This window comes from Aspergillus stella-maris, assembly GCF_047715825.1.
Source record: "Aspergillus stella-maris strain CBS 113639 unplaced genomic scaffold BDV14scaffold_13, whole genome shotgun sequence".
Classification (NCBI taxonomy): Eukaryota; Fungi; Ascomycota; class Eurotiomycetes; order Eurotiales; family Aspergillaceae; genus Aspergillus; species Aspergillus stella-maris.
Window position 1 is genome coordinate 323,320 of NW_027396807.1, and position 16,899 is coordinate 340,218.

Consider the following 16,899-nt stretch of genomic DNA (forward strand, 5'->3'; position numbering starts at 1 on the left):
CCAGCACGGACTGTACAAGTGCTTCCTGGTTCGCTCTTTTGTTTTCGTTTTTTCTTCGTTTTTTTCTGAAATCTGGCGAGGGCGATGTTCTGTGACGTCCGAGACGTGGTGAACCGTAATGTGAGTTAACCACCTTTTCTCATCGACTCGTCCACCGGTAGAGGTTCTGCACCATTATGCTGACCATGCCGATGGTCCGATGAGAACTTGTTGTTCTTTTTATTCTTTCTCTTGGTGGTCTGCCAGCCGTTGGAATGGGCGTTGGAATCTTGAGTCGTTGAACCATTGCCGTTCGGTTTCCGCGAGGCACCAGCATTTCGTTCCTTCTGATCACCATGCCCAGTTGAATGTGCTTGCAAGGCATCAGGACGGTTCCTAGGTTTGGGCTTGTGAGTAGAGCCGTTGAATTTCTCTGAACCATCAGGGTGATTAGGCCGGCGCTTGCCATTGGAAGACGGATGATGCGAGTCTGGGACCGAGACCGACGGTCCTTTGCCCGTGGTAGTTGCATCTTTCGGGCCAGGACCTTCAAACTTGTCATGGTGAGGTTGCGGTGCCTTCGGTTTTTCCTGTACAGCTTTGGGTAGCGCCTCAGGTGTCTTGTCACCATTTGAGAGGTAGAGACTCTGAAGTCGGCTTGATAAAAGGCTTTGCTTCCCACTGTTTCCATTGACGAAGACATCGGAGTGGCCGAGAGCATTCGGGTCAGTTCCTTGGCGGGCGAAAAGGGGGTTTTGGTCAATCTCCACCGAGCTGCTGTCCTGGAAATCTTGAGAGAAGGAATCTGAGACACTGGCCGGGGTGTCGGTGTTCTGGTCATCGGAATTCGACGGACAGTGAGAGATTAAACCATATGGATCATAGTTATCAGCCCGTATCGACATTCGTGGTTCACTGGGCGGCACTGATCCATCCACAATCAAAGGTCCTCCGCGATCGCTCGATGCAGCCGTCCGAGAGCCCGTTCTCTTCGCGGTCGGTATGGACTTGGGTGACGTGACAGAGCTATTGTCAAACGACTGGCCGTAAGCCTCCGCTCCCTGGACGACCGACAAGTATTCTTGTGGGTTTCCGTAAAAGGGCATGATGCCACCGTTCGGCAAGGCCACTCCGACAGAAGACGGCATGGGTGAAACCATAGCGTTTTGGTGGTAGGCATGAAGTTGTGGCGAAGTACCGAGGTAATACGTCACATATTCGTTCGGCCGGGATTCGTCCATGTACACGGTGCGATTCGGTAGACTATTAGCCATGGATGCACCATCCCCTTCACTTTGCGAATCATCTGGAGAACCGGGCACGTTGCGCGAAGTCGAAGCCTGCGAGCTCTCATTTGACTGGGCAATGGAGTAGAGAGGAGCAAAGCTGGGTAGTGAATTGACTGGGCGAGCAGGCTGTGAGTGAGCTCGCATCGAGCCTCCAGGAGAGCCGTTGGCAACTGACGAACGTCGCGGGTTGCGACGAAAGTCAGGCATCGCGGCGACTGCGGACGGTGATGGAGGGTTTGTATTGCTTCCCGGGGCGCCAGGAACAGAGACTGGAAGGAACGCCGAGTTGTAGTATACGTTTTGGCGTCCTGGAACATTGACAGCCTGCTGTTGTGCTGCACCTGACCTTGAACCAGACCTTGAGCGCGAGCCGTCATCGCCTGAGGTCTCCTGCGGCGGCACTGGAAACTGAATGAAGGGCTGCCGAATCAAGACAGGAGGTGGCCGACCAGTCAGTAGCGCTTGGTTCTGCAACTGTAATCGCAATTCTTGTTCTTGCGCCTGGAGTATCTGTATTTGTTGGTACAGGTGATCGTGAAGCAAATATTGCGCTTGTTGTGCCTGGAGCGAGAGTTCCGACGCAGTCATTCCTCCTCCGTTGACTTGGCGAAAATGGCTCTTGTTGGCAGTGTTCGAGCTTCGACGGCCACCAGAGTGCCCACCACGGTTGTACTGATTCGAATGTCGTCCACCTCGGCCACCGCCGCGGCCCCCTCGAGAGGGTGGTGGTGCAGTAACAATGGGCTTCGGTTGAGGGCGTGGTCTTTCCCACGTGCGCTCTGTTTCAGGAGGGAACTCGTATTGCTCGCAACAAAGCTCAAAATCGCCGTCGGAAAGAGCCTTGAACGCCCTGCGCAACTCCATATGAACACCTCTGAAGGATGTATCATCAGCCGTGTTTCCCAGGTTTCGTATCGTGTTGAAGGGCTCCTCGACGCAAAGGCGATTGTTTTGCAACAAATGCCAGCCCTTGCCCTCTTTAGATATCAACTTCCCCTCTCGCACCGAGACGACGTATTTCTCGTAATCAAGTTCGTGACCATAATAACGAAAGAACTGAAAGAAAAGCTCTCCTAGAGATTGCTTGTTTTCACGACCGTATCCAGCCAGGGTGTTCAAGTCGTCATCAAATGAGCAAACAAATCCATCAGCAGATATTTTTCTCTCGTGGGGGCGAGCCTGAAGGCTGGGTAAAATCGGTGGTTGTCGGGTTTGCAGAAAGTTGATAATCAAGCAAATCCAGGTATAGGAACTCAGTGTACCACCCGTCCCAGCGTCGCTAAGTATCCTGCGCTTTGTCCAATGCTTAACAAGCATCGCCAAGGGCCGTACTCGGTCATCGATGTCCACATATGTTCGAACCATTCGCGTATTCTCCAGCGCCATCGTGTTGTTGACATTCATATCGCATTTCATTCGTAGCTCGGGATCCCAAATTTTCACAATTGGTACTTTTGCATGAGATATGCAAACGACTTGCTCCATACCGTCTAATGTTGAGAAATATTGTCAGCATTCGCTTACTGCAAAAAGTGGAGAGAGGGAGAGTTACTTTTTGCGAGGACATCCGCCAACAAGCACACATGTTCCAAATCCTTGTATGTAGTACTTATGCAAATGTCGACTGCCGTGTATTAGCATCGGTCAAAATTCTTCCTGGTATTGAGGACAATACGCACCATCCGAGTCGCTTGAGCATAGTTTGTTCCCAGAAGATCCAAAGACATAGACTTTAATCTCCGACCCTGGCCATTGCCGGTTGAGGAGATCCTCTAGTTTACGGACAAACTTCCGCCGCCGAGTTTCGCTTTCGGATGAAGGTAGCAATCGATGGTAGACTTTCAGCATCTCCTCAGTCAGCTTGTTTTCTTCCTCCGGTGGTAATCGTTCTTTAAGCCCCTCTTTTTCCTCCGGCAGCATGTCGGCACCAATCGAGTAAGGTATCCTCCTGCGGAAGAAGGACATGGCTGTTTCGTACTTGCAGCCTGTAAAGGGTTTCCGAGCGGAGGGAGGAATATGCGTCGACTCCGAGTGAGTCGACCGAGGGGACGTGCTGCCATGACGGGGCGAAGGCGATCGGGAATGGAAAGAGATTTTGCGCGAATGTTGGTAGGGGGTAGAAGGTAGAGAATTGGACTGTTGTGAGGTTAATGCGGGTCGACTGGGTGTCTCCGGAGACTCTTCGTTGATTCGATTCCACGGCATAGTCGAAGGTTCTGCCGACGTTATCGGTGACTGTTCACCTCTTGTGGACGGTAGACGGTCATTCCCATCGGTAGCTGTGACCATATAGCAGCACCCAACGTTGATCGACAACGTTGGACTCCAATCGGTAATTCCACAGAGGGACGCCTTCTCAATCCTGGCCCAAGTGCAATTCCGCCAAAAATACCTTCTTCACCAACCTCGGCTGGTCACGACAAGGGTCGCCACAAGGACAATATGGGCCGACAAGTAACTCCTATGTTCCTATGCAATATGTACCGTTCTATGATCCAACAACGACAAGAAAACGCGAGAATATCGTGCGAAAAGGGAAAAGGAAGCGGCGTCGAGGAGAGATTGCGTAGCGGAGGTATCGGCCGGCGATGTTTCAGCAAAATTGTCTTTGTGCTGCGTTACCACCTCTGTAGCGGGCTCGGAGGCGACAAAGCAGGACTGCAGGAAGCGAATTAGCGAGAGCTAGAAGGATTCCACAACAAAGATGTGTAATTGCGGTGACAACGCGCAGGAGATCGAGTCGAGGACGTCGGGGTTGGCAGCACGGTTGGAGGCGGTTTAAGGGGAGTGAGTGCGATAGACTCTAGCGGGAAGGGCAAATCTGAGAACCACACAACTCCAAACAAAGGTTCACGCGCAGAACAGGAACGAACAGGGCACCCCCGACCAAAGGACCAGCCTAGAAAATTGAGAGAAGTTGTAGACGTACAGAGAGAGTAGGAAAAGGGCGTTGTGTTGGGGTGAGTTGGTGGTAGGGCAAGTTGCTCCAGGTTAGTGAACGGGAGAGGGGACACAGCGCGCGGAGGGGGATCAATCAGGGCGATCGGCTGAGCGAGACTAGCAGCCAGCGCTCACTGCAGCAGCCAGGGGCCGTCAATCTCCCACGAGTCAAGCTATACTTTCCACACCGGAGTAGTCTGCCTGCAATCACTGCACAAAATGGTCGTTAGAATTGGGTGGAATAAATTAATGAAAAAAGTGGGCAGAAATCAAGTAGAATTCTCAAGCAGAAAAAAACTCACAGTAATCCAAGAGAGTCAGTGTCTTAGCTGAAAGAGAAACAGTGATTATTCTGGATCCGGCCATCAATGGCAGCCTTAACTCTCGGCTCCCTTCTATACAATTATTATTGTTCTCGCTTGAACCAGGAGGATTGGCGGTACAAGGTTCATATACCACCTTCCGCTCCCCTGAGTGTTTGGGATGTAAATGGTCTTTGAACCACCATCTTTATACTTCCATCTCTGCCAGACCACCTTCGTTCATTCATCTTTTCGTCATACTTTCAGAGCCAATTAAATATGTTCAGGCCCTTTGTCTCAGATCAACTCACTCTCATACGAAAGTGGCCTACTTGCAGGACTGCCTTCAAGTTGATTGTTTCATCCCGTGACACAATGAGATCTATACTAAATCGACCTGGGCCTCCCAACTCTAGCTACAAAGTTCTACTGGCACAGAGCCCAACGATAGTAGACAAGACAGCATCCAGAGCGGCTGGAAGGAAGAGACATGCAGCTGGAAAGGGGCGTCAGCAACTGACAGTGAGACGGCCACATGTGCCAGAACCTGCCACGAAGCAACCGGACGGGCAAGACACGGAGACTAGGGAAGGGACGCGGGGGCGAAAGGGGAAGGAAATAAATTGTCTATGCTCGTAGTCCACATCGAGGGAAGGAGCGAGGGAACGGTGTTGCTTCAGAGGCAGGAACGACCTCGAGATGGCGCGCCTCTGTATACGAAAGAAGAAAGCACGACCATGGGATGAGTTCACGAGGCAGGAACTCCTGTGCCTCAGTACCTCGTCTCAGATAGGAAGGAACCATCGGTTCCCGTCCAGTCAGGTCATGGATCATCGACAGTTGTCTAGTCTCGACAATAATCTCGAAGCCAATTTTGAAGGGCTCCACGCGCATTCTTGATTGGACGAGCACGGACAGTTTGAGATTATTCAGAGCACTGGGCGCGTCTAGCCTCTCTAGTCTCTAGTCCGCGGGCTCACAGTGAGTCTCATGGCCAAGCGAACCGTCGCAACTTTAAGGCAAATACTATTTAGCGGAGAGCCCCCGTGAGAATCCTTTTGACAGCCAGCACTCACCTCTAAGTTCTCTAACATTGTTCAATGTTATGGATGAGCTTCGGCCTTTGACGCTTCATTTCACCATCATGACACTCCATCGGGGCAACTGACACATCCCAAACTGGCAAACTGGCAAACAGTCAAAGACTCTAGCTGCGCTAGTTGGGCGTAGGGTAGCCGGTGACCATGGCCTCGGGAGGAACTCCTTTATGAAATTGCGGAGTAAACACACCAACATCCTTTTCCAAACTTCAGAGCTCCGGTTTGTCCCCTGGCTGGCTATCTTGCTTAAAGCCGCGGGTGTGTCCATACCACGTTTTGCAGGCTCTGTGCCATTTGAATCATGAGTTGTACTCAGCCTCCACTCCATCGGGGCGATCTGACACTGTTTTGGTCAATTGGAGACGCGCTTCAACAAAGACAATGCGAACTATCGCCGCAGCCATGGGTCAGAACAGCCGCCGTCACGATTCTTTATTTACTCTATACACCCTGAGCCGTCCTATCAAGCCAATCTTCTCGCTTCGATAAGCTGTTGACGTCGTGGACAAAGAGATATTGAGCCTGCGTCAGGGTCCTCAAGTTTCCACAGGCGTGGAACAGCGACATCAAGATATCGGGCCAAACACTGATCTACTTGTGCCAAGGCCTCTGAATACAATCTGCGGGCATCCTCGGTCTTCCGAGCTCGCGCCTGATCCCCACAGGTACCGAGTACACTTTACTACTGCGCTTCCTTAAACGAACCTGGAATCGTCCACCTGTGGCAAGATTGCTCAGATCTCTTCTTGCATACTACCTGGAGACGAATCAATATCGATCCGATCACTGCAGGCGCAAACTTCCACCGACATATGATTCAAGCCACTCGCAGTACAATGACGATGCTATCCCCTGTGAACCAATAATGACAGAGCCCTCCTGTAGGGGTCTGAGTGCCTGTGATCCATGCTCAACTTCCAAGACCCCACCAGTCGTCTGGAGTCAGTCCATCTCGATTGTCTGTGCACGGCGAGAGGTCGACCAAGTAGTCTCGGATGTTCGAGCATTCTCTAATGTTGTGGCACAGTGCGATCCATATCTAATGTTTGAAGCTCTGGGTCTTGAACTCAGTGGTGTGGAAATCATAGGCGCCCATATGGCAGCAGCAAGCTTGCGGCTGACAAATGCTCCCCGCGCGATCAACAGACAATTCTACAGACTATCCCGCATGAAGCTTACATGTTGCATCTGCATCTCAGGTGCGACACTGAAGCTTTTCGCGGGCGATGATCTCATGCGGATTTCCAGTTGCCACCTCCTGTACAGAGCGCTCGGCAGGAAACAACCTTACAGCAGTCGATCAACATCTTATCGCGTTCACGGGTCTTGAGTATAGTTACGCTCCTAGCGGAAAAGCCACCGGAACACTGCTGTCGTATTCCATCGCCGTTCGCTATCAGTAGCAGTACGTAATCCGATAAGATTTGGATGTTATTTTATATGTCAGCACTCTGCACCGACCACACTTTTAGGACCTTGAAGAATGTCCTGGAGTCCAGATCAGCCGGCGGATAAGCGGCATCGTATGACGGCATAAGGTAAAAAGCCAAATGGACATTAAGTCAAGGGCATGAGGATCTCGCGTTATTGATCGAGGTTGCTCGTGTTTTTCGCGAATGAGCATCGATTTGAGGCGTTGCCGGGGGACTATACCAAGAACCGGCTCAATATATATATATGTATATATATGTATATCGCTACTCGATGTTCAACAAACCTCCAAGTCTCGAGTCAGTACAGACACTATGGAAAGCCGGCGAAACCTTGACAACGACAGAAAACTCTTGGGATCACGAGAGCCGACCAGCACCAAGGCTTGGAGGGTGGGACAACGTGGGAAAAGAGAGTTGTCGGCCGGCACTAGAGATGGATACAACCAGACCAGAAGGAAGGATGAGGATTCCTGCGGGCTGCACTCTAGCAGTCGAACTAGCCCGCAATCCGCATACGCCATTGTGCATCTGATGTTCTGGGGTCAGCGGCAAATTTCCATCGTTCGTTTCTCTGTTTCGCTCGTCAAGAACATACGGAGTACTAGTCCTCTACTATCCTAGACCTCGTATTCTTCTGTCTCCCAAGGTGGCTGTATGGTTTCCCTCAAGGTTATCCCACGGTCCTTGGTCTTAGGTGTTGACCACGCACCCACTATATTATTTGTGTACCACAGACCTTCAAGGTGGGACCCCCTAGGACTGAGTTGCAGTGACTCCATCTTTCCAAGGACAAGAACTCGGCAGACACCGCGCGTGTAAAAGCAAGAGATGGGGTGGTGTGGTGCTATTGGTCGTTGTGGCTGCGATAATTTGTAAGAGCCGGACCGTTCCCGCTACTTCCAGATTTACTGGTTGCTATTATAGTCAGAGGCAGTAGTGACCATATGCAATTGAATTGCATTGTGATGAGACTGAGAGGGTCAAGCCGGATGGAACCTCAAAGAGTCAGTCTGAACGAACGGGCCCGCAAGCGAATCAGCACTCTGGGGGTCTAAGCATTGCCGTCCATCCGCCTTGCTCTGCTCCTTTGCTTTTTCTCCAAATAATTATTGAGATGAAGATGCGATGTTCATCAGTGACAGATGTATTGAAAAATAACATTATGCAGGCGAATGATCATCAGTGTGCAAATAATAAGTTGAAGATGGAGCGCCGTCCCGAAACCCGAACTGGCTGTCACTGTCAGACTCTGGCGAAATTAGCCTGCCTGTGCTAAGAATTAATTACTTAGAAATCTCTGCTGGTATCTCCTTAACTGTTGTCCAGCGTCAACTTTGCTCGTTCTTGGAGAGCACTACTACTATTACTATTATTATTACCAGTTTGTTATTCCCGGTCAGAAATAATAATAATCATAATAATAATATCCACTTTCGCTTCGTCCCTCTGGTCCCCCCCTCTTCGCTCCCCTCCAACTCCGAGTCGTTTTCCACTTTTCCACCGTCGCACCCTCTCTGGTCCTCAGTCCTCTTCTACCCGACACTCGAGACTTTTCCTCTTCCTCTTCCTCCTCCCCACCCCCCGGTCTTATTTCCTCTTCCCCCCACCCCTTCTCTCCCTTTTCCTACTTCCACGTCAGACTTGTCCGTCTGTCGTGCCTTGGGATTGAGACTTTGTTTTCTCTTGTCGCTCCTTCTGCCTCGTTCACTCGTGGTAGAGCCGCCCGAAATCTCTTTGGGGGACAATCACTCCTTTTCTTGTAAGTTGGCAATTGACCCTGTTACAAAATCTCGCCTTTCTTTATACAAGAGTGTCCTGCGTTGGGTTGCATCAAACCAAGTCATCCGCCTTCTCTTCGTATCCTTGCATCTCGGTGTCGACCACTATTGTATGGCGTGGTCTTGGGCTGTCTGGCACTCATGATTTACACCCAAGCGGGACTGAAAAAAAGTTTCACGATATCTCAACCGAGACATTCCAGGAACCTCGAGAACTCACTTTGGTCGACATTACTGTACCAACCTTTCGCCTACAGTTCTTTTGACTTGCATTTTTTTCGTCCTCGCTGGCCTCTTGTCCATTAGCGTTGCATTCGTCGAATTGAAAGCTTACAATTGAGTTTCAGCATAGAATAGGATTTGACAACATTCGGAGCGATCTTTCTGCTGTCGCCGTTCTCCGTGTCGATTCTTCGGATATTTTACCTCGGTCATAATGGCGTACTACGAACCTCAGGGCTGGCAAGCGCCCTCTTCCCGCCAGGCTTCTTGGGAGCAGCCTGTGCCTCCGTCGCGATCAGGTATGAATTGAAGCCATCAGGCCACGATTGAGCTTCGCTGCGATATCGGACAAAAAACTTACTCGGTTGTTCTTAGGATCCAGCTCTGTTTCTCAGCGCGACGATATTCCGGCCTTTTCCTCTCAATTTGACGGTACGCTCGCGATAATCTCCTTTTGTTCGTCCGGCGCTCGTGTCCTTCTCCGTCTCTGAATATACTACGAGGCTGGCAGATACTGCGGTGCTTGGAGTCGTTGGCCGGACAGAACAAATTGACATCAGAAGAAGATGGCGGTTGCTGACTTTCTCACAGAGGTCGACCGCGCCATCGACAACCTGGTCAAGAGCGGAAAGCTCTGGGCCGCCCCGCGGAGAGACTCGATGCCCATGATGATGGGCCGCCCCCACCCTGAGTACGGTACGGAATCTCGAACACCTACAACCAGGACTTATCCTGAACAACAATTCACAGACCCGCGTGTGCCCAACCCGGCACAGCGCCACCACTCGATCAGCGACTTTGACGGCGCAAGGATGCACCCCAACCCCAATGTGCAAGGATTCTATGCTTCGCAGCGGTTTCAAGGACGCCCAAATGAAGTGGATCAGATGATGCAAGCAAAGCGTCGGATGGCGGCACAGCGTGAGAGGGAACTCCGCAACTATCATCAGGAGCAGCAGTACAACCGAAGTACGTGGTAGCATTTTGGAGCCTTTCTTTCTTCCTTATACATCCAAGATTCCCCATGCCGATTCTACCCGCATGTATTCATTGCCTTGTATATTACGTCGGGGCAATACCCCTATACATTTTTTTTTTTTGGAGAACATGGTTTAATAATTTTCTCTTCTTGAAAGGCCTTCTCGCCGAAATGTCAGCCGGCAAGTCCGACCGCTCGATCAGTCCTGCCGCCGTGAACGAAGAAAGTCGCCGAGAGCTCCTGGCTCGCCAGCACAGAGCCCTATACGGCAACGAGAGCCCCGCTTTCTTCCCTCCCAGCACCTTTGGATATGACGGCTCTCGTCCGGGGAGTCAGGCTGGCGTTCGCGGCGCCTCTCCCCGCAGCGTCGACCCTTTTAGCCCGACCTCCATCCAGGGTGCCACCGATAGCATCGCTCAGGTGAACGTCGGCCCCGCCGGCATTCAGTCTCCGTCGCGTGCCAACAGTACCTCGTCGCCGAGCTCTGGTATTAACCCCGCCTTCAGTACTGAGCAGCCTGTGACCACGACTTCGTCCCCTGGCGCGGGCTCCCCATCTTCCGGACAAGCACGCTCGAAGTCGAACGCTGGCCTTATAGGTTCTGTCGGTCCCATTGGATCTCGTCCGGCTCAACAGGCTGGCCCGGCCCAAGCCCCCAACCCAGCTCTGAACAAGCGGTCCACAACTCCGCTTCCCTCGCCCCTGGGATTCGGCTTCACCCCGGGCGATAGCATCAACGAACGTTCAATGTCATCCGGGTCTAACACCGCCACCTCCACTGCTGGAGCGTCCGGTGTCAAGGACAACTCTGGCGGCGTTGGACTCGGCTGGAGCAACAGTAGCGGCGTCTGGGGTTCCAAGACTGGTCTCGGCGTTCAGGCCTCCGTCTGGGGCTAAGCTCAGTCCTGCGACTTTTATCTTTTTTTTTGGTTGATATTTTGCGCCATGGCGTTTTGAAAAGAGGCATTGGCATTGTGTCTTAACACTGGGAGGGGTAACGGTACATATATGCAAGAGTGCAAGTTTGGTGCAACGATAATTATCTGTCAATTTGGTATATGGTTTACTGGCTTGGTAGGAGCTTGGTTGGCCTATTGGTTGTTGGTTTTCGGAGTCGGGTTTGCCATTCTTGCTTTCTCTTATCACCACTGTTTGGTTTGTTTTGGCTGCATTCGGATTCTCTCGTGCTGTGTTTTTGTCTTTTGAAGTTTGCTGGGCTCGGGATATTTCCGAGAGTATATGTGGTGTGTCGCTCTTGTCTTTGGGGGTTCAGGTGTTCCAACATCGCTGGGTTGTCGATCTACAAACAATATGGCTGAAGCTAACTTACCTATGCTTTTTGATTTCCGTGTTTTTGGTTTCTACTGGGGTTTTGGGTCACTTGATCTTCTCTCATCTCATCATCACATACTTGTCTGTTCTGTTCTGTTTGGAATTGGGTCACGTCATGGGCAAAAGGAACTGTTACTACTGGGGGAGCAAACAGGCAAACAGGCAAACGTCAAAAGAGTTCTTGGAGTTTTGAAGTCAGTTTGAGTTCCCACTGTCGAGTTTGATCTGAGTCGCATATCCATTTGGTTGTCATTCCTTGTTTGTCCGGGACGGTTACGGTTCTCGCTCTGGTCTTTGATAAATTTTTCGTTTACTTGGTTGTATTTATTGGATTTGGTTCATTTAATTAATAGTCCCTTGTTACGCTATACTCTGTACCCAGTCTACTGAAGAACTATATGAGCGACTAATATAGTATAGTAAGGTTCAGCGATAGGTAAGTTCCCGGCCTTGCATGCCCCGGGCGGCAAGCACAGTACAGGGCTGCAACAGGGCAAAGGGGCACCGCTAGCTTGAGACTAGCCATGATTTTCATTGCAGGGGATATGTCAAGACACACTACAGATTTGGAGAAGGGAGGAAAGATGCGATTACTTCTGTAGCAAGCGCGGGAGTGAAAGTCTGGTACGCTTTGTACGCGACACGATTAAGTGCCGCGGGGAACAGGAGAACTCGCGCCGATAAGCTTGTTTTATCTAAATATTATTACTGTGGGGATTGATATACTGAAAATATACCTACTCTGTAGAAGTTGAGGCTGTTGTAGATATAGTTGTAGTATACTTCGGCGCGATCCATGGGACGTGGGGACGGCAGAAATAGCATCATCGGCCATCAATGACTGCTGAAGTGGCCAAATTCCAAAGGATTAAGCTTGAGTGCACGTCATCCCGACCAAGCTTCTTTTTTTTGGTCTTCACCCCTGAGTCCGATGGTCCCCTTTCTTGCGCCCCCAGCTTTCTGCCCTGCTGAAGGAAGCTTTGACGTTCCAACGGCGTTCTGGAATGTTTCTGAGTTGATCGTCTCAGCCTGAGGCTAACTCACTAACCAAACCTGAAGCAACCCAACTACTGTGTCAGCCTGTCACAACCCACCCCGAACACGCTCAGTCTCCTCTCGTTTGTTCCCCTCGGTCGCGTGTGTCGCTGGACGGATTTACTCTGCATCATCTTTTTTTTTTTGCGCCATCGATCAAAGACCCTGAACTGCACCGGGGCACCGCATCACCGCGATCTGATCGATTTGAAACAGCTCTACTCGCGCCGACCGCTGCCGAGGCCGCCAGGTGGTCCCGACTCCGTCACAACCTCTCCATCGCCAGTCACCACCACCACATCTTTCATCATCGTCAGCGAACCGCTCCCTTCGGCTCCCTCTCCCGTTCTCCCCCGTCCTCCTGCATCATCGTCATCGCCGCCGCCGCTCCTCTCTACCTACATACTCTCCTGAACTCTCCACCTACGTGACTGACCCCACAGCGACCGACCGACCGACCGTTCGCCCGTTCGTTCGTATCGTCCTCGCAAGCTTCCGCCCGTCGGCCGACCCGCGCTTTTTGCGTTCCACGACCTTGGCGCCCTCCTCACCTCGCGCCGGTGCACTCGTCGTTCCTGCGGTGACCCGGGGAGACGAGCGCCCCCTCCTCGCCCTCCTCCCCCGGCCAGACCATGGCGTTGGATTTGCAGCCGCCCGGCGATCGCAAGCGGGTCAAGGTTTACGAACTGAAGGAGAATGACTGGTTTGATCGCGGAACAGGGTTTTGCACGGGTCGGATTCTTGATGTAAGCTGAAGCTCAAACTTATCGCATGGCATGATGGGATAAACAGATACATGGCGTTACCACCGCACCTTGCGCTCCATGCGCGACCACGGCATTCGCTAGCTGTCATCTGTTTGGCGCAATGGGTTATGAGGCCACGCGCGCTTCTTTGCATATTTTTGGCGAGATCTTTCGCTAACACCGGTCTCTTTTCGCTTTCCAGGATGAACCGCGGATATTTGTTGAGTCGGAAGATAAGCCGGTGCGGGTGCTCTTGGAGACGCGAATCTCCAAAGATGGAGGATATCAGAAGCAGCAAGGTTGGTCGGCCTCTTTCATCCGCCTGCTGCCCGCTAGCATCGCTGACATGCTTGTCTCATGCCCAGATACCCTGATCGTATGGACGGAACCGAACCAGACAGATATGGCATTGAGTTTCCAGGAAGCGGAGGGATGCGCAGTGATATGGTAACCTCCACCAGGCGCGATATTTCTGTGGTCTTTGCTTACCGTGTCAAGGAACTTTGTCAATTCTGTTCAACAACACCTTCTTAGCCTCGCCGTGGCTGGTAAGATCTCTGCCGTGCTCGGCGCATGTCGCCTGCCTGCAATTTTGCTAATGACGCGCGTCTTCCAGATGATGCTCTATCCGACGACCTCGATAGCATACATCCCGTCGCATTACCCGCGCCTGAGCTCGCGAACCTCCCGGAAATTGACCACTTGATGAGAGCTGCCAGTCTAGCTCAGACGAGTCGAGACGCGTTGTCCAAATGCGTCATTCGAGATGAATACATCAACAAGCTCCTTCCCCTTGTCACAGTCGCCGAAGATCTCGAGAGTCTCCCCGATCTACATCGCCTCTGCAACATTATGAAATCTCTCATCCTCCTCAATGATACCACCATAATAGAAACCGTCGTCACCGACAATGTCATACTCGGGGTTGTCGGAGCGTTAGAATGTATGCACGCCGGAGTCTATTGTAGGTACAAGCTGACCTTGCGCAGATGATCCGGAGTTCCCTACGCATAAAGCGAACCACCGCCAGTACCTGTCCGACAAGACGCGCTATAAGGAAGTGGTCCCAATTCGAGATCCTTCCATTCGGCGCAAGATCCGCTTCACCTGGCGATTACAATATTTGAAAGATGTCGTCCTCGCTCGCATTCTCGATGATCCTACCTTTTCCGTTCTCAATTCAATGATCTTCTACAACCAGGTTGATATCGTGAACCACATCCAGTCGGACGGGCCGTTCCTCAAGGAGTTGTTCCAGGTGTTTGACCCAAGGAGCGCAGATGCAAAGCGCAAGGAGGACGCCGTTCAATTCCTGCACCAATGCGCATCAATCGCAAAGAACTTGCAGGTACCGGAGCGCGCCACGCTTTTCGCAAACCTTATCAGCCATGGCTTGTTCGCCGTGATTGCTTTCGCCATCAAGCACCCGAACCCTTCGGTCCGTACTACAGGCATTGACATTCTGGTCGCGCTTCTTGACCATGACCCCATCATGATGCGCAGCTATATGCTCAAAGCAGTGAACGAGAAGAAGACACCCCTTACAGATACCCTGATCGACCTGCTTCATACGGAAGCTGACCTCGGTGTGAAGAATCAACTAGCAGATGCGATCAAGGTCCTACTAGACCCGCAGGTACCTATCCAGGCCGCGATGGCTCGGGCTGGTCCCGAACATGCTGCCAAGGTGCGGCCTCATATCCTCTCGGATGCTTTTGTTCAGAATCACTTTGACGAGTCTTCGAAGAGGTTGTTTGCGCCTCTGAAACGACTCGAAGACCAATCTACTCGTATGTTTGGACCTATGTTTGGTATGCGACTTGACTTACTGACGTTTTGCTAGCTCATAATTTGACCTTCCAAGCCGTTGCCCTATACTCTCATCTTGTGGATATCCTCACATTTTTCGTCCGCCAACACCTATACCGATGTCGCAATGTTATTCAGAACGAGGGCCTCGCGGCTCATATCACTCAATTACTTCGGGTGCCTCAAAAGCACCTTAAACTAAGTACATTGCTTCACCGCTCCCCCGGCATAGCTTCGCTAACCACCGTCAGCTGCATTAAAATTCTTCAGAACCCTGCTCAGCCTCCAAGATACCTTCTACCAAGCATTGATGACGCATAATGATACCTTTGGGCTCATCCTTGACATTGTTTACGAGACCATGCCCCGCGATAACCTGCTCAATTCAGCCTGCCTTGAACTTTTCGAATTTATCAAACGCGAACACATCAAGCCGATCACGCTGCATGTTGTTGGGAAATACGGCGACAAGTTACGCAATATCACATACGTCGATACCTTCCAGGGGCTCATACTGCACTATGAGCAGCTGCAGGGATACAGCGAGGAAGCTGACTCGACGCTATATTCTCAGGACGATGTTACGCCTGTCCTCAAGATGCCTGGTAGTGGGCGTTGGCAGGGCGTGAAGGACATGGACCCTGCTGAGGAGGAGTATTTTAACACGTCTGATGACGAGGATGAGGTAAGACTATCTCGTCTTGAGAAGCCTAGTCGATATGCTAATATAAGCAGCAGTGGCAACAAGGCAACCAACCCACAGAACCCCTAATCTCCCAAGTCCCCAACGGCGCCGCCTCACCATCCGTAAAGTCCCTAGTGGACTACCCAGACGACGACGACGAAGAAGACCAAGACACCGACGCAATGGACACCGAAAAATCCGAGGCACAGCCTGAAGCCAAGTCAAAACAACCGCAACCCACGGAATCCTCAACCGAAGACACAATCACCACTACTGAAACCCCGTCAACGCCAACCTCCCAAACTATCCAAACACCCCCCGAACGCCTCTCCGAGAAACGCCGCCGCGAAGAAGAAGACGACGACGAACTCGTCAAACTCACTTCTGGTCCTAAACGGCGGAGCTCAACGAGCAGTTCCACGGGGAGTGCGGGGTTCTTGAGGAAGAAGAGGAGTAGCTCAATTGGATCGGTGGTTGTTACGGATAAGGGTGGCCAGGATACACCTGCTGCTGGTGGTGGTGGTGGTGCGAAGGTTGCGCCGAAGAGGATTGCTATTAATCTGAGCTCTTCCGTTAAGGCTGCGCCTGCTGCGGATGTGAGTCCAACAAATGAGTCGAATGAGGTTGCACAGGCGCCGGCCGCAACGACGACAAACGACGCGAATGAGACTGAGAAGGAGAATAAGAAAAATTCTGAGAGCGGCGAGGGTTGATGGATGGTCTTTCCGATACCTGCCACTGCTACTTTGTGTCCCTTTGTCTTTTGTGTCCCATCTTCTTGCACTGCATTGTATGCATGCATGAAGCCAGCATAGCCAGCCTGCCTTGGTTCAACTTGTCTTCAAAATCTCGACTCCTCATTGCGATTGCGATTGTACTTGTTTCTACGACTGCATCCAAGATACCATAACAGATGAAGCGATGTCCCCTGCCTCCGCCTTCAGTTACGTCCTTGTGCCTCTGTTCGTGCCAGTGCCAAATTGACTCTCCATGCCTATGAGCGTTCGAACATCGATCTTCTTGCCTCGTCTGCTTTGGCGCCGTTACCGTTATAGTCATCGTCATTTACAGTACCTGTCTCTTGAGGGTGTATGCTCGTGCTCGTCATCATCATCAGCATCTCTCTTTCTCTCTCTCTCTCTCTCTTCTTCACATGTTCTCTTCGGCTTGTGTGAGCGAGCCGGGGTGTCTGTACGCATATCTACTATACTCTACCACATCATACTCTATCATGTCTGCCCTGCCATACCGTACCATACCAAACCATATC

At 51.5% G+C, this 16,899-nt stretch overlaps 4 protein-coding genes across 4 annotated transcripts; 3 read left to right on the forward strand and 1 right to left on the reverse strand.

The window, feature by feature from the left end:
• Positions 1-125: 125 nt before the first annotated feature.
• On the reverse strand, positions 126-3,473 carry BDV14DRAFT_197907 (PAP/25A associated domain family; the record flags this gene model as incomplete). Its single annotated transcript, XM_073772790.1, has 3 exons — positions 126-2,758; positions 2,821-2,892; positions 2,948-3,473. 3 exons carry the CDS (start codon positions 3,471-3,473, stop codon positions 126-128), a joined length of 3,231 nt encoding a protein of 1,076 aa, XP_073630505.1.
• Positions 3,474-7,083: 3,610 nt separating this feature from the next.
• Positions 7,084-7,863, forward strand: BDV14DRAFT_26691 (uncharacterized protein). The gene is made up of 2 exons (XM_073776409.1): positions 7,084-7,574; positions 7,639-7,863. The coding sequence occupies exons 1-2, from the start codon at positions 7,227-7,229 to the stop codon at positions 7,735-7,737; spliced, it is 447 nt and encodes a 148-aa protein (XP_073630506.1). The 5' UTR covers positions 7,084-7,226; the 3' UTR covers positions 7,738-7,863.
• A 1,570-nt stretch (positions 7,864-9,433) lies between these two features.
• BDV14DRAFT_26594 (uncharacterized protein) lies at positions 9,434-11,090 on the forward strand. The gene is made up of 2 exons (XM_073776408.1): positions 9,434-10,012; positions 10,180-11,090. The coding sequence occupies exons 1-2, from the start codon at positions 9,610-9,612 to the stop codon at positions 10,917-10,919; spliced, it is 1,143 nt and encodes a 380-aa protein (XP_073630507.1). The 5' UTR covers positions 9,434-9,609; the 3' UTR covers positions 10,920-11,090.
• Positions 11,091-12,605: 1,515 nt separating this feature from the next.
• BDV14DRAFT_26714 (component of IIS longevity pathway SMK-1-domain-containing protein) lies at positions 12,606-16,481 on the forward strand. Its single transcript, XM_073776410.1, has 9 exons — positions 12,606-13,135; positions 13,338-13,434; positions 13,501-13,582; positions 13,634-13,683; positions 13,752-14,078; positions 14,125-14,925; positions 14,979-15,146; positions 15,196-15,629; positions 15,680-16,481. Exons 1-9 carry the CDS (start codon positions 13,022-13,024, stop codon positions 16,340-16,342), a joined length of 2,736 nt encoding a protein of 911 aa, XP_073630508.1. The 5' UTR covers positions 12,606-13,021; the 3' UTR covers positions 16,343-16,481.
• Positions 16,482-16,899: the final 418 nt, after the last annotated feature.